At 35.1% G+C, this 25,469-nt stretch overlaps 1 protein-coding gene and 6 pseudogenes across 1 annotated transcript; all 7 read right to left on the minus strand.

The window, feature by feature from the left end:
• Positions 1-1,647: 1,647 nt before the first annotated feature.
• LOC108992544 lies at positions 1,648-4,886 on the minus strand (annotated as a pseudogene).
• A 12-nt stretch (positions 4,887-4,898) lies between these two features.
• LOC108992545 lies at positions 4,899-7,448 on the minus strand (annotated as a pseudogene).
• A 126-nt stretch (positions 7,449-7,574) lies between these two features.
• On the minus strand, positions 7,575-12,424 carry LOC108992546 (importin subunit alpha-1a-like). Its single transcript, XM_018967142.1, has 6 exons — positions 12,341-12,424; positions 12,088-12,251; positions 11,891-11,969; positions 10,859-10,987; positions 7,720-7,847; positions 7,575-7,629 (listed from the first exon to the last, which is right to left on the minus strand). The coding sequence occupies exons 1-6, from the start codon at positions 12,407-12,409 to the stop codon at positions 7,575-7,577; spliced, it is 624 nt and encodes a 207-aa protein (XP_018822687.1). The 5' UTR covers positions 12,410-12,424.
• A 6-nt stretch (positions 12,425-12,430) lies between these two features.
• LOC108992547 lies at positions 12,431-15,571 on the minus strand (annotated as a pseudogene).
• A 39-nt stretch (positions 15,572-15,610) lies between these two features.
• On the minus strand, positions 15,611-18,348 carry LOC108992548 (annotated as a pseudogene).
• A 39-nt stretch (positions 18,349-18,387) lies between these two features.
• Positions 18,388-22,380, minus strand: LOC108992549 (annotated as a pseudogene).
• A 260-nt stretch (positions 22,381-22,640) lies between these two features.
• Positions 22,641-25,292, minus strand: LOC108992550 (annotated as a pseudogene).
• Between the last annotated feature and the right edge of the window lie 177 nt (positions 25,293-25,469).

The raw sequence follows: 25,469 nt of genomic DNA on the forward strand, positions 1-25,469 counted from the left end.
ATGTTGGATGTACTATTTTATAGGTCATGATTGGATATTTAGTTGTTTAAATAAGCAAGATTCATATACTAGCTTTGCACAAAAAAAAAATGAAATAGGTTAGATTTGAAAATATGGATATTTGTTTTTGAAAAGAACGACCACATATATTTGTTCTGTATATGCATAAAAAAACTGTAAAAGAGAACTTTATGAAGTGTAGACATGAACTTATTTTTATGCATTTCTAAACTGAAAAAGAGCGAATTTTGATTTTTTGTTACCATATTAATTTCTCTTCCAAAATTCGTCAATCGTGTTTTGATTTTATGCCCCATGCCCAGTACCCAATGACATACATATCACTGAAAAAATTTTCTTTGACACTTTATTCTCTAAATAAAATTACATTCTATGTGGTGGGGATTCATTTGAAAACATTTTTTTTTTGCATATTATAAAATAGATATAGCATTGCCACCTAATCCCGTAGATATATATGACACCTGCATGCCCAGTACCCTATGACGATAAATATAATTTTCTATAGCCCCAATGACATACATGTCACTGAAAAAATTTTCTTTGATACTTTAATTCTCTTTATAAAATTACATTCTATGTGGTGGTGATCGCTTATTTATTACGCCATTTTATTTCATTTTTACCAGTTCAAGGGGGCTCAAATACCTTCGAGCAAGAATAAACTAAAAATTCGAGGGAGGATTTGATAAAATGCTGATCAAGGATACTTGTCCTCTTCTCCTACATCGGCATCGTCTTTATCTTTGAAGACATTGGCGTTGAATCTCATTGCATGGCTTAGACAAAACGTATAACAGTGTCTGAAAAATATTGGAACAATTTAACATTCCCATGAACTTGCTAACATTTACTAGCATACATGTATCTGCTCCCTGTTTCTAGCTGTAATGTTTGAGATAGTCTAACAGGCTTCTTTCTTAATAATCTTTTTATGTTTGTGAGACAACAGGCTCAAAAGATATGGCAGTGCACCATGGTTGATTATACATTGAGAAAGTATGTTACCCATCAAAATCATAGACTAATAATATTAATGGAAAAAAAATAAAAATAAAAAAATTACGGATGCAGAGAACTTTTTTTTGTGGAAGGGGTGGGGGGAGGAGATTTTTCCCAACCGATCACTTGAGTATGTTCTCCTACCATTTTTTATATTAAAATCTATGGCATCTCAATTGCATGTTTCAATGAAATAGGTCTACAATGCTAACAAGTTACTTAAACTCATTTAAATGTTTGAGAAGTTTCCAAAACGGAGTTCAATATCAAACAGAGGACAGTTGTGCCCATCTCAAATTCCAAAAACACTTTCGTTATTTGCCACTAAAGCTAACACAAAATCACAAAAAATATCAAACCCATATTTAGAAACAACGTTCATCATGCCAAATCTCCACATAAAGCTATATATCAATGTAAATAACGTAAGAAGATATCATTTTCTACATTATATGTTTTAAATTAGGAGTTGCAGGTAAAAAGTAAGAGTTATTGTGAGATCTGTACAACCGACAACCTTTTACTAAGCAAAATAGCGTTCTATTTTCTAGGCATATACATATATATATATATATAAATATATATATATTATTGAAAAAAAAAACACTAAACTAACAATAACTTTTACTTATTTTGTACCATCCTTATTAGTGGTGCAATTAAATTAAACATAGTGACGCGTGATAATCCATATAAATTAAGCATAGTGAAATGTGGTAATCCATGTTTCACAAAATTCAACAATAAAAAAATGCTATATACAAATGATACTACATGCACAGTTTTGTTTTTTATTGGTAAACAATTTGTTAACCATAAATGGGAAAAGGCATAGCCCAACTATACATGGGGACACTAAGGGCACAGATGTTTAGGGTTAAGGAATAAAACAAAAAAGCTCTTACTTAAGTCTGAAGATCATCTCCTATCACAATATTTCCAACTGTCCGAAGGGCAGGGATTAGCACTGATGCAGATGGATGTCCGGAAACAACATTCATATGCTTCAAAATGGTTATAAAAAATTACAAACAATTGAAAACATGATGAAACACGTAGATCAAGGAAATGTGATATACTCACAGGAGGAACTCAATTAGTCGGGCACAAACACCTACTTCAATCATAGTTTGGATTTTATCATTTGTACCACCAGAAAGATGTGGGAGAGCCCAGCAAGCATCTGTCAGGACTTCTTCATTATTTGAATGGACGAGACGCTCAAGAGCATATTGACCAAAGGGCAATTAAACCAGCATTAATAACAGGCTGCATCATTGCAGAGTTGACTTTCCATTATTTCCAAATAATCAATCAAGAAACCCGACAATTTCTTAAATATGCCACAAGGCATTCATAATTTAACATTATAAATAAGGTAATGCTACGTATAGTCCTGGAGTGTGCAGTGCCCACGTACTCGCTTTGGAAAAAAGTGAGGGCCACCATTAAAAAAAAATAATTTTTTAATGTGGGTCCTAGATTTACTTACTCGTTTCAAAATGGAGGGTAAATTGACAGGACTACAAATATCATCTCTCTTATAAATATGCCACATTGAGACTGATACTTTGTGACTTTTCACACAACTTAAAAACTCACGGTTAAAATAGACTTCAATAATCCAAAATACTCAAATTTCCTACAGATTTATATCAGTAAATTCTCCACTAACATATTCAAAGTGAGATAGGTACAATCCTGATTTAAACGTGAAGGGAAGACCTGTATCCAATTCCCTTATTATGAAAGCAAGTGAGTAGCAACCAATGCACACAATTTAACATTACCATGAACTTGTTGACATTTACTAGCATACATGTATCTGCTCCATGTTTCCAGCTGTAATGTTTGAGATAGTCCAACAGGCTTCTTTCTTGGTGCTCTTTTTATGATTGTGGAACAACAGGCTCAAAAGACATGGCATAGCACCAAGGTTGATTATACACTGAGAAAGTATGTTACCCATCAAAACCATAGACAAATAATATCATACTAGAGGGAAAAAAAAAGTTTGCTCATGGAGATAACTTTTTTTTTATGGAAGGGGAGGGGGGAGGAGATTTTTCCCAACCGATCACTTGAGTATGTTTTCCTTCCTTTTCTCATATTAAAATCCATGGCATCTGAATTGCATGTTTCAATGAAATAGGTCAACAATGCTAACAGGTTACTTAAACTCATTTAAATGTTTGAGGAGTTTCCAAAACTGAGTTCAATATTCAACAGAGTACAGTTGTGCCCATCTCATTGTCGAAAAACACTTCCCTGAGAAGTTGTTTGCTACTAAAGCTTACACAAAATCACAAAAAATATAAAATCCATATTTAGAAACAACGTTCATCACGCCAAATCTCCACATAAAGCAATACAAAAATGTAAATAACATAAGAAGATATCATTTTCTACATTATACGTTTTCAAAATAGGAGTTGTTGATCACAAATAGGAGTTATTGTAAGATCTGTACTACCGACAACCTTTTACTAAGCAAAATAGTGTTCTATTTTCTAGGCATATATATATTATTGAAAAAAAAATACTAAACTAACAATAACTTTTATTTGTTTTGTACCATCCTTATTAGTGGTGCTATTAAATTAACCATGCTGAAGCGTGGTAATCCACGTAAATTAAGCATAGTGAAACGTGGTAATCCATGTTTCACAAAATTCAACAATGAAAAATGCTATATACGAAGGATACTACAGGCACAAATTTTGTTTTTTATTAGTAAACAATAAGCTAACCATTAATGGGAATAGGCATAGCCCAACTATACATGGGGACACTAAGGGCAAATATGTTTACGATTAAGGAACAAAATAAAAAAAGCTCTTACTTGAGTCTGAAGATCATCTCCTGTCACAATATTTCCAACTGTCCGAAGGGTAGTGATGAGCACTAAAGGAGATGAATGTCTGGAAAGAACATTCATATGCTTCAGAACGGTTATCATACATTACATAAAATTGAAAACATGATGTTACATTGGTAACATGATGAAACATGTAGATCAAGGAAAGGTGATATACACACAGGAGCAGCTCAATAAGTCAGGCACAAACACCTGCTTCAATCACAGCTTGGATTTTGTCATTTGTACCACTAGAAAGATATGAGAGAGCCCAGCAAGCATCTGCCAGGACTTCTTCATTATTTGAATGGACGAGACGCTCAAGAGCAGGAAGTGCTGGCTTCACCTGCCCATCAAAGTCAAAGGTTACAAAGTGCCAAAATATGAGAGCTGAGAGGCTATCCTTGGAGTCAAATAAATAAACCGGACAAAAACCTTATCAAAAGGAGGCTGTGGCTTGCCCCTGCAGAAGTTAGACAGCGTCCATGTGGCATTTCTCATCTTCGAAAGCTTTACATGCTCATTCAACAATACCAGCAATGGAAGCAAGGCTCCAGGGCCAACTAAAAGATCACGGCATCTAGGAGAATCCCCGGCAACATTTCCCAACGCCCACACAGCCTACAATTTTAGTATAGAGGTTCAGAGAGGGCTGGGATTAAATCATTTCATTTTTATTTTAAACTATTCTTCCAAAAATAGGGTAAAATTCATTCCACTCCAAATATACCTGCTCCCACACATCGTCACTCGAAGAACCCAGAATCGCAACAAAGATTGGCCCCTGTTCACGGCCGATCCGAAGCAACCTCTTTTTCTTTTCTTTTTTTCTTTTTTCATTTTTTATTTATTTATTTTTTTTTTTTGTTAATGCAAAACGCATCACTCAGATGCATCAGCCACCCTATTCTTAACCCCTTACTTATGCATCACCCAGATCACACAATCGTTTTATACACCCCAGACCCACCGGCAACCTATCATCAAGAAAGAAAAGATTAGTCATAATTTCTACCTATTAACAGATAAAATGAAAGGGAGCAAAAGAAGAAGGCACAAGATCAAACTTAACTTGATCATGGGTACCGCCCGAAGTAACATTTGAAACTGCACATCCAGCCTCTTTTTTTTTATCGAACTCTACATTTTCAAGCAGATTAACCAAGGGGGGCAATAAAACCAGCATCAATAATAGCCTGCATCATTGCAAAGTTGACTTTACATTATTTCCAAATAATCAATCAAGAAACCAGACAATTTCTTAAATATGCCACATGAATATTTAGAGAAATGCATTGATTATTTAACATTATAAATAAGGCAATGCTACGTATAGTACTAGAGTGTGCTGTCCCCACGTACTCCCTTTCGAAAAAAGTGGGGGCCACCATTAAAAAAAAAATTTAATGTGGGTCTTAGATTTACCCACTATTTTCAAAAGAATAAATATCATCTCTCTTATAAATATGCCACATTGAGACTGATACTTTGTGACTTTTCACACCACTTAACAACTCACAGTTAAAATAGACTCAAATAACCCAAAATACTCAAATTTCCTACAGATTTATATTAGTAAATTCTCCACTAACATATTCAAAGTGAAATAGGTACAGTCCAGATCTAAAAGTGAAGGGAAGACTTGTATCTGATTCCCTTATTATGAAACAAGTGAGTAGCAACCAATTCACACAATTTAACTTTGCCAAGAACTTGCTGACATTTACTAGCATACATGTATCTGCTCCCTATTTCCAGCTATAATGTTTGAGATAGTCCAACAGGCTTCTTTCTTGATGCTCTTTTTATGATTGTGGGACAACATGCTCAAAAGACATGGCAGTGCACCATGGTTGATTATACACAGAGAAAGTATGTTACCCATCAAAATCATAGACAAATAATATCACAGTGCAAAAAAAATTTTAAAAAAAAAGATTACTCATGCAGAGAACTTTTTTTTGTGGAAGGGGGTGGGGGGAGGAGATTTTTCCCAACCGATCACTAGAGTATGTTTTCCTTCCTTTTCTCATATTTAAATCATTGGCCTCTGAATTGCTTGTTTGAATGAAATAGGTCTACAATGCTAACAGGTTACTTAAACTCATTTAAATGTTTGAGAAGTTTCCAAAACTGAGTTCAATATTGAACAGTGTACAGTTGTGCCCATCTCATTGTCCAAAAACACTTTCCTGACAAGTTATTTGCCACTAAAACTTACACAAAATCACAAAAAAAAATAAAATCCATATTTAGAAACGACGTTCATCATGCAAAATCTATACATAAAGCTATATATTCATATAAATAACGTAAGAAGATATCATTTTCTACATTATACGTTTTAAAATAGGAGTTGCTGATAAAAAATAGGAGTTATTGTGAGATCTGTACAACCAACAACCATTTACTAAGCAAAATAGTGTTCAATTTTCTAGGCATATATATATATATATATATTATTGAAAAAAAAAATACTAATCTAACAATAACTTTTATTTGTTTTGTACCATCCTTATTAGTGGTGCTATTAAAATAAGCATAGTGAAGCGTGGTAATCCATGTAAATTAAGCATAGTGAAACGTGGTAATCCATGTTTCACAAAATTCAACAATGAAAAATGCTATATACAAATGATACTACAGAAATAGATTTTGTCTTTTACTAGTAAACAATAAGTTAACCATAAATGGGAATAGGCATAGCCCAACTATACATGGGACACTAAGGGCACAGATATTTACGGTTAAGGAATAGAATAGAAAAGCTCTTACTTGAGTCAGAAGATCATTTGCTATCACAATATTTCCAACTGTACGAAGGGCAGAGATGAGCATTGAAGGAGATGGATGTTTGGAAACAACATTCATATGCTTTAGAATGGTTATCATACATTACATAAAATTGAAAACATGATGTTACATTGGTAACATGATGAAACACGTAGATCAAGGAAAGGTGATATACTCACAGGACAAGCTGAATAAGTCGGGCACAAACACCTGCTTCAATCACAGCTTGGATTTTGTCATTTGTACCACCAGAAAGATATGAGAGAGCCCAGTAAGCATCTCTCAGGACTTCTTCATTATTTGAATGGACGAGATGCTCAAGAGCAGGAAGTGCTAGCTTCACCTACCTAACAAAGTCAAAGGTTATAAAGTGCCAAAATATGGGAGCTGAGAGGCTATCCTTTCAGTCAAATAAATAAACTGGACAAAAACCTGATCAAAGGGAGGCTGTGGCTTGCCCCTGCAGAAGTTAGACAATGTCCATGTGGCATTTCTTATCTTCGAAAGCATTGCATGCTCATTCAACTGTACCAGCAATGGAAGCAACGCTCCATGGCCAACTACAAGATCACGGCATCTAGGAGAATCCCCGGCAACATTTCCCAATGCTCACACAGCCTACAATTTCAGTATAAAGGTTCAGAGAGGGCTGGGATAAAATCATTTCATTTTTATTTTAAACTATACCTCCAAAAATTGGGTAAAATTCATTCCACTCCAAATATACCTGCTCCCGCACATCGTCACTCAAAGAACCCAGTAGCACAACAAACATTGGCCCCTGTTCACGGCCAATTTGTAGCAACCTCTTTTTTTTTCTTTTTTCTTTTTTTTTTTTTTTTTTTGTTAATGCAAAACACATCACTCAGATGAATTAGCCACCCTATTCTTAACCCCTTTCTTATGCATCACTCAAATGAAACAATCGTTTTATACAACCCTGACTCATCGAGAACCTATCATCAAGAAACAAAAGATCAGTCATAATTTCTACCTATTAACAGATAAAATGAAAGGGAGCAAAAGAAGAAGGTACAAGATCATACTTAATTTGATTATGGGTACCCCCTGAAGTAGCATTTGAAACTGCACATGCAGCCTCTTTTTTTATATCGAACTCTGCGTTTTGAGGCAGATTGACCAAGGGGGCAATTAAACCAGCATCTATAACAGCCTGCATCATTGCAAAGTTGACTTTGCATTATTTCCAAATAATTAATCAAGAAACTCGATAATTTCTTAAATATGCCACCTGAATATTTAGAGAAAGGCATTGATTATTTAACATTATAAATAAGGTAATGCTACATATAGTCCTGGAGTGTGCAGTCCCCATGTACTTCCTTTGGAAAAAATTGGGGCCACCATTAAAAAACGTAATTTTTTAAAAGGTAATTCCACTCCTCAAAAGGGAGGGTAAAGGAATAGAATAAAAAACGATTACAACCGTCGCAACATGGCATTAGATGTGGGTTGGCTTTGATACTATTTGTTATGAACTCAATAGTTAGAACTCGTCCTTAAAAACTACCTTACAAGGAATTGTGCCTAGAGGCTTATAAACCGTCAACCAATCTCATACTTAGTTGATGTGGGATTGTAACAAGCCCACCCAATCGCCACCACGTTAATTTGTTTACAACCATGCACAGGCGACAAAACATTCAAAGCTAAGAAAACAAATTTCGTTTTGATTAGAAGGATATAAAGCTTAAAAATAAAATAAGTCCTATAAATTAAATCACATTGGTTAACGCAATAAAACTTCGTAAATGTAGTTTTTCTATTATTATTTTTTTAATTTCTTACATTTTAAAACACGTAACCAAGCAAGGGAACAAACTGCGAGACAAGCAAATTAGGACAATTGCCAATGCGCAAAAGATTTTTTGTCATATCTCATATCATGTTTTAGGTTCTATTTAAGTTTTAAGTATTTACAAACTGAAGTACGATAAATAAATCGATTTATCAATTATTTCATTACTACAATCAAATTGATTAATTTGATATTTTACCCCATATTTTAATTTATATTCAGCTTGTTTCAGCTACTAAATAATCATGTATTTGGAATTTCATGCTAATATCCTATAAAAATACTTTAAAGATGAATAAATTAATTAAGAGCAAGATCTACACTTTTCTAAAAGAGAACTAAATATTAGTAATGGATAATGATAGCCTACTACCCTATTTCATATAATGTATTCGAAATTTTTATTTTTTTATTTTTATTTTTAAGTATTTTTTTAACATCCTTAATCATTAAGAAAAAAATAAATAAATATACAATTAATTTACTAATAATCAATTCCTTAATTATTAAATAAATAATAATAAAAGAATAATAATAAAAGAATAATAAAAAATAGTACTATCATTACACATTTTGTTCTCCATATCTCTTAAATATCACAATGAGCAGTTGAGCGGTACTAACTCAAAATATTTGCCACTAGATCAGCCCAACCCCACATAACCCAATATGCGAATTCCCAAACCCAAACCCAAACCTAAAGTCCTAGGCTCCTTCGGAGTCCGTGCACCCGCTAGCATCATCCAGCGCCACCATTTCAAACTGGTAGGAGAAGAAGATGATGATTTCTGAGTCACCGAGGACCAGTCGACGCATTAAAAAGTGCAAGCTCGCAAACATTTGTGGTACACAATCTCCACCATTTCACTCTTTCGGTGTTTTCCATGCATTCCTAAATCCTGCAATTCGATTTGTTTTGACACGAACCCACGGTTAAGAAACATAATCGGGATCTGACTTCAATACTAATGCTAAATAATTCGAAACTAAACTAATATCAGTTAGATGAGATTACAGGGATTACATGGTTTTATTTTTTGTTTCCTTTACGGCAGCTAAATATAGCACTTTTTTACTCTAGTTTTACCTCTCTCTTTCCCAGTTCCTTTTCAATTCTCTTTTTTTACGCATATATTTCCTTTGAAACATTTTTCCTAAGAAACAAACAGAACCTTCGTTACATGTACCATCTGTACTTTTTAATTTTTCTCTTTAAATCTTATTTCAGTTGAAACTTATAAGGAAAGGAAATCCAGGGAAGAACGGGTCAGTCCACTCGTTGAAAAGTATTGGTTTCAAAGGTACCATCTATTCTTGAGATACGACGAGGGTATCAAAATGGACGAGGAAGGATGGTATTCCGTTACACCCGAAGAGATTGCGATTCGACACGCTCAGAGGAGTGGAAATGGAATTGTGATCGATTACGTTTTAAAAGGTACATTAAGGGCACATATGTTTAGGGTTAAGGAACAGAATAAAAAAGCTCTTACTTGAGTCTGAAGATCATCTCCTGTCACAATATTTCCAACTATCCAAAGGGCAGGAATTAGCACTGATAGAGATGGATGTGTGCAAAGAACATTCATATGCTTCAGAATGGTTATCAAAAATTACAAACAATTGAAAACTTGACATTACATTGGTAACATGAAAAAACACGTAGATCAAGAAAAGGTGATATACTCACAGGAGGAGCTCAATAAGTCGGGCACAAACACCTGTTTCAATCACAGCTTGAATTTTGTCATTTGTACCATCAGAAAGATATGAGAGAGCCCAGCAAGCATCTGTCATGACTTCTTCATTATTTGAATGGACGAGACGCTCAAGAGCAGATTGACCAAGGGGGCAATTAAACCAGCATCAATAACAGGTTGCATCATTGCAAAGTTGACTTTCCATTATTTCCAAATAATCAATTAAGAAACCCGACAATTTCTTAAATATGCCACACGAATATTTAGAGAACGACATTGATAATTTAACATTATAAATAAGGTAATGCTACGTATAGTCCTGGAGTGTGCAGTGCCTACTCTTTTCAAAATGGAGGGTAAATTCACCAGAACTACAAATATCGTCTCTCTTATAAATATGCGACATTGAGACTGATACTTTGTGGCATTTCACACCACTTAAAAACTCAAGGTTAAAATAGACTCCAATAACCCAAAATACTCAAATTTCAAACAGATTTATATTAGTAAATTCTCCACTAACATATTCAAAGTCAGATAGGTACAGTCCTGATCTAAAAGTGAAGGGAAGACCTGTATCCAATTCCCTTATTATGAAACAAGTGAGTAGCAACCAATTCACACAATTTAACATTGTCATGAACTTGCGAACATTTACTAGCATACTTGTATCTGCTCATTGTTTCCAGCTGTAATGTTTGAGATAGTCCAACAAGTTTCTTTCTTGATGCTCTTTTTATGATTGTGGAACAAAAGGCTCAAAAGACAAGGTAGTGCACCATGGTTGATTATACACTGAGAAAGTATGTTATCCATCAAAATCCTAGACAAATAATATCACAATGGAAAAATAAAATAAATAAAATAAAAAATTAGTGATGCAGAGAACTTTTTTTTGTGGAAAGGGAGGGGGGAGGTGATTTTTCCCAACCGATCACTTGACTATGTTTTCCTTCCATTTCTCATATTAAAATCCCTGGCATTTGAATTGCATGTTTGAATGAAATAGGTCTACAATGCTAACTGGTTACTTAAACTCATTTAAATGTTTGAGGAGTTTCCAAAAATGAGTTCAAAATTGAACAGAGTACAGTTGTGCCCATCTCATTGTCCAAAAACACTTTCCTAACAAGTTATTTGCCACTAAAGCTTACACAAAATACAAAAAATATAAAATCCAAATTTAGAAACAACGTTCATCACACCAAATCTCCACATAAAGCTATATATTCATGTAAATAACGTAAGAATATATCATTTTCTACATTATACGTTTTCAAATAGGAGTTGCTGATCAAAAATAGGAATTATTGTGAGAACTGTACAACCGACAACCTTTTACTAAGCAAAATAGTGTTCTATTTTCTAGGAATATATATATTATTGACAAAAAAATATACAAAACTAATAATAACTTTTATTTGTTTTGTACCATCCTTATTGGTGGTTCTATTAAACTAAGCATACTGAAGCGTGGTAATCCACGTAAATTAAGCATAGTGAAACGTGGTAAAACATTTCTCACAAAATTCAACAATGAAAAATGCTATATACAAATGACACTACATGCACAGATTTTGTTTTCTATTAGTAAACAATATGTTAACCATAAATGGGAATAGGCATAGCCCAACTATACATGGGGAAACAAAGGGCATATATCTTTACGATTAAGGAACAGAATAAAAAAGTTCTTACTTGAGTCTGAAGATCATCTCCTGTCATAATATTTCCAACTGTCCGAAGGGCAGGGATGAGCACTGAAGGAGACGGATGCCTGGAAACAACATTCATATGCTTCAGAATGGTTATCATACATTACATAAAATTGATAATATCATATTACATTGGTAACATGATAAAACACGTAGATCAAGAAAATGTCATATACTCACAGGAGGAGCTCAATAAGTCGGACACAAACACCTGCTTCAATCACAGCTTGGATTTTGTCATTTGTACCAACAGAAATGTATGAGAGAGCCCAATAAGCATCTGTCAGGACATCTTCATGATTTGAATGGACGAGACGCTCAAGAGCAGGAAATGCTGGCTTCACCTGCCCGTCAAAGTCAAAGGTTATAAAGTGCAAAAATATCAGAGCTGGGACGCTATCCTTGGAGTTAAATAAATAAGCCAGACAAAAACCAAATCAAAGGGAGGCTGTGGCTCTCCCCTGCAGAAGTTAGACATTGTCCATGTGGCATTTCTCGTCATCGAAACCTTTGCATGCTCATTCTACTGTACCAGCAATGGAAGCGAGGCTCCATGGCCAAGTAGAAGATCACGACATCTAGGGGAATCTCCGGCAACATTTCCCAATGCCCACACAACCTACAATTTTAGTATAGAGGTTCAGAGAGGGCTCGGAAAAGTCGTTTCATTTATATTTTAAACTATACTTCCAAAATTAGGGTAAAATTCATTCCACCCAAAATATACCTGCTCCCGCACACCATCCCTCAAAGAACCCAGTAGCACAACAAAATTGGCCCATGTTCACAACTGATCCGTGCCAACCTCTTTTCCATTTCTTTTTTTCTTTTTTCATTTTGTTTTTTTTCTTTTCCTAATGCAAAACACATCACTCAGATGCATCAGCCACCTTATTATTAACCCCTTTCTTACGCATCACTCAGATCACACAATCGTTTTATACACCCTTGACTCACCAGGAACCTATTATCAAGAAAGAAAAGATTAGTCATAATTTCTACCCATTAACAGATAAAATGAAAGGGAGGAAAATAAGAAGGCACAAGATCATACTTGAATTGATCATGGGTACCCCCCAAAGTAGCATTTGAAATTGCACATGCAGCCTCTTTTTTTATATCAAACTCTGCATTTTGAAGCAGATTGACCAAGGGGGCAATTAAACCAGCATCAATAACAGCCTACATCATTGCAAAGTGGACTTTACATTATTTCCAAATAATCAATCAAGAAACCTGACAATATCTTAAATATGCCACATGAATATTTGGAGAAAGGCATTGACTATTTAACATTACAAATAAGGTAATACAACGTATAGTCCTGGAGTGTGCAGTCCCCACGTACTTCCTTCGGAAAAAAGTGGGGGCCACCATTAAAAAAAATAACTTTTTAATGTGGGTCCAAGATTTATCCACTCTTTTCAAAACAGAGGATAAATTCTCCAGGACTACAAATATCATCTGTTACAAATATGCCATATTGAGACTGATACTTTGTGACTTTTCACACCACTTAAAAACTCATAGTTAAAATAGACTCCCATAACCAAAAATACTCAAATTTCCAACAGATTTATATTAGTAAATTCTCCACTAACATATTCAAAGTGAGATAGGTACAGTCCAGATCTAAAAGTGAAGGGAAGACCTGTATCCAATTCCCTTATATGAAACAAGTGAGTAGCAACCAATTCACACAATTTAACATTGCCATGAACTTGCTGACACTTACTAGCATACCGGTATCTACACCCTGTTTCCAGCTGTAATGTTTGAGATAGTCCAACAAGCTTCTTTCTTGATAATCTTTTTATGTTTCTGGGACAACATGGTCAAAAGGCACGGCAGTGCACCATGGTTGATTATACACTGAGAAAGTATGTTACCCATCAAAATCATAGACAAATAATATCAGCAGAAAAAAAAATAAAAATAAAAAGATTATGGATGCAAAGAACTTTTTTTGTGGAAGGGTTGCGGGGAGGAGATTTTTCTCAACCGATCACTTGAGTATGTTTTCCTTCCGTTCCTGATATTAAAATCCCTGGCATCTGAATTGCATGTTTCAATGAAATAGTTCTACAACGCTAACAGGTTACTTAAACTCATTTAAATGTTTGAGGAGTTTCCAAAACTGAGTTCAATATCAAACAGAGTACAGTTGTACCCATCTCATTGTCCAAAAACACTTTCCTAAGCAGTTATTTGCCACTAAAGTTTACATAAAATCACAAAAAATATAAAACCCATGTTTAGAAACAACGTTCATCATCCCAAATCTCCACATAAAGCTATATATTCATGTAAATAACGTAAGAAGATATCATTTTCTACATTATACGTTTTAAAATAGGAGTTGCTGATAAAAAATAGGAGTTATTGTGAGATCTATACAACCGACAACCTTTTACTAAGCAAAATAGCGTTGTATTTTCTAGGCATATACATATATATATATATATATATATACATTTTTGAAAAAAAAACACTAAACTAACAATAACTTTTATTTGCTTTGTACCATCCTTATTAGTGGTGCTATTAAATTAAACATAGTGACACGTGGTAATCCATGTAAATAGTATAGTGAAACGTGGTAATCCATGTTTCACAAAATTCAACAATGAAAAATGCTATATACAAATGATACTGTAGGCACAGATTTTATTTTTTTATTGGTAAACAATATGTTAACCATAAATGGGAATACGCATAGCCCAACTATACATAGGGACACTAAGGGCACAGATGTTTAGGGTTAAGGAACATAATGAAAAAGCTCTTACTTGAGTTTGAAGATCATCTCTTGTCACAACATTTCCAACAGTCCGAAGGAAAGGGATTAGCACTGATGGAGATGGATGTCTGGAAACAACATTCATATGCTTCAGAATGGTTATAAAAAATTACAAACAATTGAAAACATGATGATACATTGGTAACATGATGAAACACGTAGATCAAGGAAAGGTGATATACTCACTACAGGAGCTCAATAAGTCGGGCACAAACACCTGATTCAATCACAGTTAGGATTTGGTCATTTGTACCACCAGAAATATATGAGATAGCCCAGCAAGCATCTATCAGGACTTCTTCATTATTTGAATGGACGAGACGCTCAAGAGCAGGAAGTGCTGGCTTCACCTGCCCATCAAAGTCAAAGGTTATAAAGTGCCAAAATATGAGAGCTGAGAGGCAATCCTTTAAGTCAAAAAAATAATCCGGACAAAAATCTGATCAAAGGGAGGCTGTGGCTTGCCCCTGCAGAAGTTACACAGCGTCCATGTGGCATTTCTCATTTTCGAAAACTTACAGGGTCATTCAACTGTACCAGCAATGGAAGCAAGACTCCATGGCCAATTATAAGATCACGACATCTAGGAGAACCCCCGCCAACATTTCCCATTGCCCACACAGCCTACAATTTCATTATAGAGGTCAGAGAGGGCTGGGATAAAATCATTTCATTTTTATTTTAAACTATATTTCCAAAAATAGGGTAAAATTCATTCAACTCCAAATATACCTGCTCCCAAACATCGTCACTCGAAGAATCCAGTAGCACAACAAAGATTGGCCCCTGTTCATGGCCGATTCATAGCAAACTCTTTTTCTTTTTTCTTTTTTTTTTCTTTCTTTTTTTTAATGCAAAGCGCATCACTCAGAACCCTCAGCCACCCTATTCTTAACCCATTTGTTATGCATCACTCAGATCACACAATCGTTTTATACACCCCTGACTCACCAGGAACATATCATTAAGAAAGAAAAGATTATTCATAATTTCTACCTACTAACAGATAAAATGAAAGGGAGCAAAAGAAGAAGATATAAGATCATACTTAATTTGAACATGGGTACCACCCGAAGTAGCACTTGAAATTGCCCATGCAGCCACTTTTTTATATCGAACTCTGCATTTTGAAGCAAATTGACCAAGGGGCAATTAAACTAGCATGAATAACAGGCTGCATAACTGCAAAGTTGACTTTCCATTATTTCCAAATAATCAATCAAGAAACCCAACAATTTCTTAAAGACGCTACATGAATATTTAGAGGAAGACATTGATAATTTAACATTATAAATAAGGTAATGCTACGTATAGTCCTGGAGTGTGTAGTGCCCACGTGCTCGCTTTGGAAAAAAGTGGGGGCCACCATTAAAAAAATAATTTTTTAATGTGGGTCCTAGATTTATCCACTCGTTTCAAAATGGAGGGTAAATTTTCAGGACTACAAATATCATCTCTCTTATAAATATGTCACATTGAGACTGATACTTTGTGGCTTTTCACACCACTTAAAAACTCACGTCTAAAATAGACTTCAATAACCCAAAATACTCAAATTTCCTACAGATTTATATTAGTAAATTCTCCACTAACATATTCAAAGTGAGATAGGTACATTCCTAATCATAAAGTGAAGGGAAGACCTGTATCCAATTCCCTTATTATGAAACAAGTGAGTAGCAACCAATTCACACAATTTAACATTGTTGTGAACTTGCTGACATTTACTAGCATACTAGTATCTGCTCCCAGTTTCGAGCTGTAATTTTAAGATAGTCCAACAGGCCTCTTTCCTGATGCTCTTTTTATGATTGTGGGACAACAGGCTCAAAAGACATGGCAGTGCACCATGGTTGATTATACACTGAGAAAGTATGTTACCCATCAAAATCAAAGACAAATAATATCGCAGTGGAAAAAAAATAGAAAAAAAGATTACACATGCAGAGAACTTTTTTTGGGGGAAGGGGAAGGGGGAAGAGATTTTTCCCAACCGATCACTTGCGTATGTTTTCCTTCTTTTTCTCACATTAAAATCCCTGGCATCTGAATTACATCTTTGAGTGAAATAGGTCTACAATGCTAACATGTTACTTAAACTCATTTAAATGTTTAAGGAGTTTCCAAAACTAAGTTCAGTATTGAACATAGTACAGTTGTGCCCATCTCATTGTCCAAAAACACTTTCCTGAGTAGTTATTTGCCACTAAAGCTCACACAAAATTACAAAAAATATAAAACTCATATTTGGAAACAATACCAAATCGCCACATAAAGCTAAATATTCATGCAAAAAACGTAAGAATATATCATTTTCTACATTATACGTTTTAAAATAGGTGTTGCTGATCAAAAATAGGAGTTATTGTGAGATGTGTACAACCGAATACCTTTTACTAAGTAAAATAGCGTTGTATTTTCTAGGCATATACATATATATATATATATATACATTATTGAAAAAAAAAACACTAAACTAACAATAACTTTTATTTGCTTTGTACCATCCTTATTAGTGGTGCTATTCAATTAAACATAGTGACACGTGATAATCCATGTAAATAGTTTAGTGAAACGTGGTAATCCATGTTTCACAAAATTCAACAATGAAAAATACTATATACAAATGGTACTCCAGGCACAGATTTTGTTTTTTATTGGTAAACAATATGTTAACCATAAATGAGAATATGCATAGCCCAACTATACATGGGGACACTAAGGGCACAGATGTTTAGGGTTAAGGAACATAATGAAAAAGCTCTTACTTGAGTCTGAAGATCATCTCTTGTCACAAAATTTTCAACAGTCCGAAGGGAAGGGATTAGCACTGATGGAGATGGATGTCTGGAAACAACATTCATATGCTTCAGAATGGTTATAAAAAATTACAAACAATTGAAAACATGATGTTACATTGGTAACATGATGAAACACGTAGATCAAGGAAATGTGATATACTCACTGGAGGAGCTCAATAAGTCGGGCACAAACACCTGCTTCAATCACAGCTTGGATTTTGTCATTTGTACCACCAGAAAGATATGAGAGAGCCCAGCAAGCATCTATCAGGACTTCTTCATTATTTGAATGGACGAAACGCTCAAGAGCAGGAAGTGCTGGCTTCACCTACCCATCAAAGTCAAAGGTTATAAAGTGCCAAAATATGAAAGCTGAGAGGCAATCCTTTAAGTCAAAAAAATAAACCGAACAAAAATCTGATCATAGGGAGGCTGTGGCTTGCCCCTGCAGAAGTTAGACAGCGTCCATGTGGCATTTCTCATTTTCGAAAGCTTTCATGGTCATTCAACTGTACCAGCAATGGAAGCAAGGCTCCATGGCCAATTACAAGATCACGACATCTAGGAGAACCCCCGCCAACATTTCCCATTGCCCACACAGCCTACAATTTCATTATAGAGGTTCAGAGAGGGCTGGGATAAAATCATTTCATTTTTATTTTAAACTATATTTCCAAAAATAGGGTAAAATTCATTCAACTCCAAATATACCTGCTCCCACACATCGTCACTCGAAGAATCCAGTAGCACAACAAAGATTGGCCCCTGTTCATGGTCGATCCATAGCAAACTCTTTTTCTTTTTTCATTTTTTTTCATTTTTTTTTAATACAAAGCGCATCACTCAGAAGCCTCAACCACCCTATTCTTAACCCATTTGTTATGCATCACTCAGATCACACAATCGTTTTATACACCCTTGACTCACCAGGAACCTATCATCAAGAAAGAAAAGATTAGTCATAATTTCTACCTACTAACAGATAAAATGAAAGGGAGCAAAAGAAGAAGATATAAGATCATACTTAATTTGAACATGGGTACCACCCGAAGTAGCACTTGAAATTGCCCATGCAGCCACTTTTTTATATCGAACTCTGCATTTTGAAGCAGATTGACCAAGGGGCAATTAAACTAGCATGAATAACTGGCTGCATCACTGCAAAGTTGACTTTCCATTATTTCCAAATAATCAATCAAGAAACCCAACAATTTCTTAAAGATGCCACATGAATATTTAGAGGAAGGCATTGATAATTTAACATTATAAATAAGGTAATGCTACATATAGTCCTGGAGTGTGCAGTGCCCATGTGCTCGCTTTGGAAAAAAGTGGGGGCCACCACTAAAAAAAATAATTTTTTAATGTGGGTCCTAGATTTAACCACTCGTTTCAAAATGGAGGGTAAATTTCCAGGACTACAAATATCATCTCTCTTATAAATATGTCACATTGAGACTGATACTTTGTGGCTTTTCACACCACTTAAAAACTCACGTCTAAAATAGACTTCAATAACCCAAAATACTCAAATTTCCTACAGATTTATATTAGTAAATTCTCCACTAACATATTCAAAATGAGATAGGTACATTCCTGATCATAAAGTGAAGGGAAGGCCTGTATCCAATTCCCTTATTATGAAACAAGTGAGTAGCAACTAATTCACACAATTTAACATTGCCGTGAACTTGCTGACATTTACTAGCATACCAGTATCTGCTCCCAGTTTTAGTTGTAATTTTGAGATAGTCCAACATGCCTCTTTCTTGATGCTCTTTTTATGATTGTGGGACAACAGGCTCAAAAGACATGGCAGTGCACCATGGTTGATTATACACTGAGAAAGTATGTTACCCATCAAAATCAAAGACAAATAATATCACAGTGGAAAAAAAATAGAAAAAAAGATTACTCATGCAGAGAACTTTTTTTGGGGGAAGGGGAAGGGGGAGGAGATTTTTCCCAATCGATCACTTACGTATGTTTTCCTTCTTTTTCTCACATTAAAATCCCTGGCATCTGAATTGCATCTTTGAGTGAAATAGGTCTACAATGCTAACAGGTTACTTAAACTCATTTAAATGTTTGAGGAGTTTCCAAAACTGAGTTCAATATTGAACATAGTACAGTTGTGCCCATCTCATTGTCCAAAAACACTTTCCTGAATAGTTATTTGCCACTAAAGCTTACACAAAATCTCAAAAAATATAAAACCCATGTTTAGAAACAACGTTCATCATACCAAATCTCCACATAAAGCTAAATATTCATGCAAATAACGTAAGAAGATATCATTTTCTACAACCGACAACCTTTTACTAAAATAGGAGTTGCTGATCAAAAATAGGAGTTATTGTGAGATGTGTACAACCGACAACCTTTTACTAAGCAAAATAGCGTTCTATTTTCTAGGCATATACATATGTATATATATTATTGAGAAGAAAAAACACTAAACTAACAATAAATTTTATTTGTTTTGTACCATCCTTATTAGTGGTGCTATTAAATTAAACATAGTGACGCGTGGTAATCCATGTAAATAGTATAGTGAAACGCGGTAATCTATGTTTCACAAAATTCAACAATGAAAAATGCTATATACAGATGATTGCAGGCACAGATTTTGTCTTTTATTGGTCAACAATATGTTAACTATAAATGGGAACAGGCATAGCCCAACTATACATGGGGACACTAAGGGCACAGATGTTTAGGGTTAAGGAACAGAATAAAAAAGCTCTTACTTGAATCTGAAGATCATCTCCTGTCACAATATTTCCAACTGTCCGAAGGGATGGGATTAGCACTGATGGAGATGAATGTCTGGAAACAACATTCATATACTTCAAAATGGTTATCAAAAATTACATAAAATTGAAAACATGACGAAACACGTAGATGAAGGAAAGGTGATATACTCACAGGAGGTGCTCAATAAGTCGGGCACAAACACCTGCTTCAATCATAGTTTGGATTTTGTCATTTGTACCACCAGAAAGATATGAGAGCGCCCAGAAAGCATCTGTCAGGACTTCTTCATTATTTGAATGGATGAGATGCTCAAGAGCGGGAAGTGCTGGCTTCACCTGCCCGTCAAAGTCAAAGGTTATAAAGCGCCAAAATATGAGAACTGAGAGGCTATCATTTGAGTCAAATAAATAAACCAGACAAAAACCTGATCAAAGTGAGTCTGTGACTTGCCCCTGCAGAAGTTAGACAGCGTCCATGTGGCATTTCTGATCTTCGAAAGCTTTGCATGCTCATTCAATTGTACCAACAATGGAAGCAAGGCTCCAGGGCCCAATTACAAGATCACATCATCTTGGAGAATCCCCGCCAACATTTCCCAATGCCCACACCGCCTACAATTTCAGTATTGAGGTTCAGAGAGGGATAAAATCATTTCATTTTTTTTTAATTATACCTACAAAAATAGGGTAAATTTCATTTCACTCCAAATATACCTGCTCTCGCACATCGTCACTCGTAGAACCCAGTAGCACAACAAAGATTGGCCCATGTTCATGGCCGATCTGTAGCAAACTCTTTTTCTTTCCTTTTTTTCTTTTTTTTTTATTGCAAAGCTCATCATTAAGATACATCAGCCACCCTATTCTTAACCCCTTTGTTATGCATCACTCAGATCACACAATCGTTTTATACACCCCTCACTTACCTGAAACCTATCATCAAGAAAGAAAAGATTAGTCATAATTTCTACCTATTAACAGATAAAATGAAAGGGAGATCTGTACAACCGACAACCTTTTACAAAGCAAAATAGGAGTTATTGTGAGATATGTACAACTGACAACCTTTTACAAAGCAAAATAGCATTCTATTTTCTAGGCATTATATATATATGTATATTATTGAAAAAATAAATACTAAGCTAACAATAACTTTTATTTGTTTTGTACCATCCTTATTAGTGGTGCTATTAAATTAAGTATATTGAAGCATGGTAATTCACGTAAATTAAGCATAGTGAAACGTGGTAATCCATGTTACACAAAATTTAACAATGAAAAATGCTATATACAAATGATACTACAGGCACAAATTTTGTTTTCTTTTAGTCAACAATAAGTTAATTACAAATGGGAATAGGCATAGCCCAACTATACATGGGGACACTAAGGCATAGATGTTTATGGTTAAGGAACAGAATAAGAAAGCTCTTACTTGAGTCTGAAGATCATCACCTATCATAATATTTCCAACTATCCGAAGGGCAGGGATGTGCACTGAAGGAGATGGATGTCTGGAAACAACATTCATATGCTTCAGAATGGTTATCATACATTACATAAAATTGAAAACATGATGTTACATTGGTAACATGATGAAACACGTAGATCAAGGAAAGATGATATACTCACAGGAGGGGCTCAATAAGTCGGCCACAAACATCTGCTTCAATCACAGCTTGGATTTTGTCATTTGTACCACCAGAAAGATATGAGAGAGCCCAGCAAGCATCTGTCCGGACATCTTCATGATTTGAATGGACGAGACGCTCAAGGGCAGGAAATGCTGGCTTCACTAGCCCATCAAAGTCAAAGGTTATAAAGTGCCAAAATATGAGAGCTGAGAGGCTGTCCTTGGAGTCAAATAAATAAACCAGACAAAAACCTGATCAAAGGGAGGTTGTGGCTTGCCCCTGCAGAAGTTAGACAGCATCCATGTGGCATTTCTCATCTTCGAAAGCTTTGTAGGCCCATTCAACTGTACCAGCAATGGAAGCAAGGCTCCATGGCAACCTACAAGATCACGGCATCTAGGAGAATCCCCGGCAACATTTCCCAATGCCCACACAGCAAACAATTTCAGTATAGAGTTCAGAGAGGGCTGTGATAAAATCATTTCATTTTTATTTTAAACTGTACTTCCAAAAATAGGGTAAAATTCATTCCACTCCGAATATACCTTCTCCCGCACATCGTCACTCGAAGAACCCAGAAGCACAACCAAGATTGGCCCTTGTTCACGGCCGATCTGTAGCAAACTCTTTTTCTTTTCTTTTTTTCTTTTATCATTTTTTTTTCTTTTTTTTTAATGCAAAGCACATCACCCAGATGGATCAGCTACCATATTCTTAACCCCTTTCTTATTCATCACTCAGATCACACAATGAACCTATCATCAAGAAAGAAAAAAATTAGTCATAATTTCTACCCATTTACAAATAAAATGAAAGGGTGTAAAACAAGAAGATATAAGATCATACTTAATTTGAACATGGGTAACCCCCGAAGTAGCATTTGAAAGTGCGCATGCAACCTCTTTTTTATATAGAACTCTGCATTTTGAAGCAGATTGACCAAGGGGGCAATTAAACCAGAATCAACAACTGGCTGCATGATTGCAAAGTTGACTTTCCATTATTTCCAAATAATCAATCAAGAAACCCGACAATTTCTTAAATATGCCACATGAATATTTAGAGAAAGGCATTGATAATTTAACATTATAAATAAGGTAATGCTTCGTATAGTTCTGGAGTGTGCAGTGCCCACGTACTCGCTTTGAAAAAAGTGGGGGCCACCATTAAAACTAACAATTTTTTAACGTGGGCTCCGATAAAAAAAATAATTTTTTAATGTGGGTTCTAAATTTACCCACTCGTTTTAAAAGGGAGGGTAAATTTTTAGAACTACAAATATCATCTCACTTATAAATATGCCACATTGAAACTGATACTTTGTGGCTTTTCACACCACTTAAAAACTCACAGTTAAAATAGACTTCAATAAACCAAAATACTCAAATTGCCTACAGATTTATATTAGTAAATTCTCCACTAACATATTCAAATTGAGATAGGTACAGTCCTGATCTAAAAGTGAAGGGAAGACTTGTATCCCATTCCCTTATTATGAAACAAGTGAGTAGCAACCAATTCACACAATTTAACATTGCCATGAACTTGTAGACGTTTACTAGCATACCCGTATCTACTCCCAATTTCTAGCTGTAATTTTGAGATAGTCCAACAGGCTTCTTTCTTGATGCTCTTTTTATGATTGTGGGACAACAGGCTCAAAAGACATGGCAGTGCTCCATGGTTGATTATACACTAAGAAAGTATGTTACCCATCAAAATCATAGACAAATAATATCACAGTGGAAAAAAAAAAAGATAACTGATGCAAAGAACTTTTTTTGTGGATGGGGAGGGGAAAGGAGATTTTTCCCAACCGATCACTTGAGTATGTTTTCCTTCCTTTTCTCATATGAAAATCCCTGGTGTCTAAATTGCATGTTTGAATGAAATAGGTCTAGAGTGTTAACAGGTTACTTAAACACATTTAAATGTTTGAGGAGTTTCCGAAACTGAGTTCAATATCAAACAGAGTACAGTTGTGCCCATCTCATTGTCCAAAAACACTTTCCAGAGCAGGTATTTGCCACTAAAGCTTAGACAAAATCAGAAAAAATATAAAACCCATATTTAGAACCAACGTTCATCATGCCAAATCTTCACATAAAGCTATATATTCATGTAAATAACGTAAGAATATATCATTTTCTACAATATACGTTTTAAAATAGGATTTGCTGATAAAAAATAGGAGTTATTGTGAGATCTGTAGAACCGACAACCTTTTACTAAGCAAACTAGTGTTCTAATTTCAAGGCATATACATATACATATATATATTATTGAAAAAAAAAACACTAAACTAACAATAACATTTGTTTGTTTGTACCATCCTTATTACTGGTGCTATTAAATTAAACATAGTGACGCGTGGTAATCCATGTAAATTAAGCACATGAAACGTGGTAATCCATGTTTCACAAAATTCAACAATGAAAAATGCTATATACAAATGATACTACAGGCACAGATTTTGTTTTTTATTAGTGATCACCAAGTTAACCATAAATGGGAATAGGCATAGCCCAACTATACATGGGACACTAAGGGCACAGATGTTTATGGTTAATGAACAGAAAAAAAAAAGCTCTTACTTGAGTTTGAAGATCGTCTCCTGTCACAATATTTCCAACTATCCGAAGGGCAGGGATGAGCACTGAAAGATATGGATGTCTGGAAACAACATTCATATGCTTCAGAATGGTTATCATACAATACATACAATTGAAAACGTGATGTTACATTGATAACATGAAGAAACACGTAGATCAAGGAAATGTGATGTACTCACAGGAGGAGCTCAATAAGTCGGGCACAAACACCTTCTTCAATCACAGCTTGGATTTTGTCATTTGTACCACTAGAAAGATATAAGAAAGCCTAGCAAGCATCTGCCAGCACTTCTTCATTATTTGAATGGACGAGACGCTCAAGAGTAGGAAGTGCTGGCTTCACCTGCCCATCAAAGTCAAAGGTTATAAAGTGTCAAAATATGAGAGCTGAGACGCTATCGTTGGAGTTAAACAAATAAGCCGGACAAAAACCTATTCAAAGGGAGGCTGTGGCTTGCCCCTACAGAAGTTAGATAGCGTCCATGTGGCATTTCTCATCTTCGAAAACTTTGAATACTCATTCTATTGTACCAGCAATGGAAGCGAGACTCCATGGCCAAGTAGAAGATCACGGCATCTAGGAGAATTCCCGACAACATTTCCCAATGCCCACACAGCCTACAATTTCTATATAGAGGCTCAGAGAGGGCTTGAAAAAAAATCATTTCATTTATATTTTAAACTATACTTCCAAAAATAGGGTAAAATTCATTCCACCCCAAATATACCTGCTCCCGCACACCGTCCCTCAAAGAACCCAGTAGCACAACAAAATTGGCCATTGTTCACGGCCGATTCGTACCAACCTCATTTTCTTTTTTTTTTTTTCTTTTTTTGTTTTGTTTTTTTTTTTCCGTTTCTAATGCAAAATGCATCACTCAGATGCATCAGCCACCCTATTCTTAACCCCTTTCTTATGCATCACTCAGATCACACAATCGTTTTATACACCCTTGACT

This window comes from Juglans regia, chromosome 4 (genome assembly GCF_001411555.2).
Source record: "Juglans regia cultivar Chandler chromosome 4, Walnut 2.0, whole genome shotgun sequence".
Taxonomy (NCBI): Eukaryota; Viridiplantae; Streptophyta; class Magnoliopsida; order Fagales; family Juglandaceae; genus Juglans; species Juglans regia.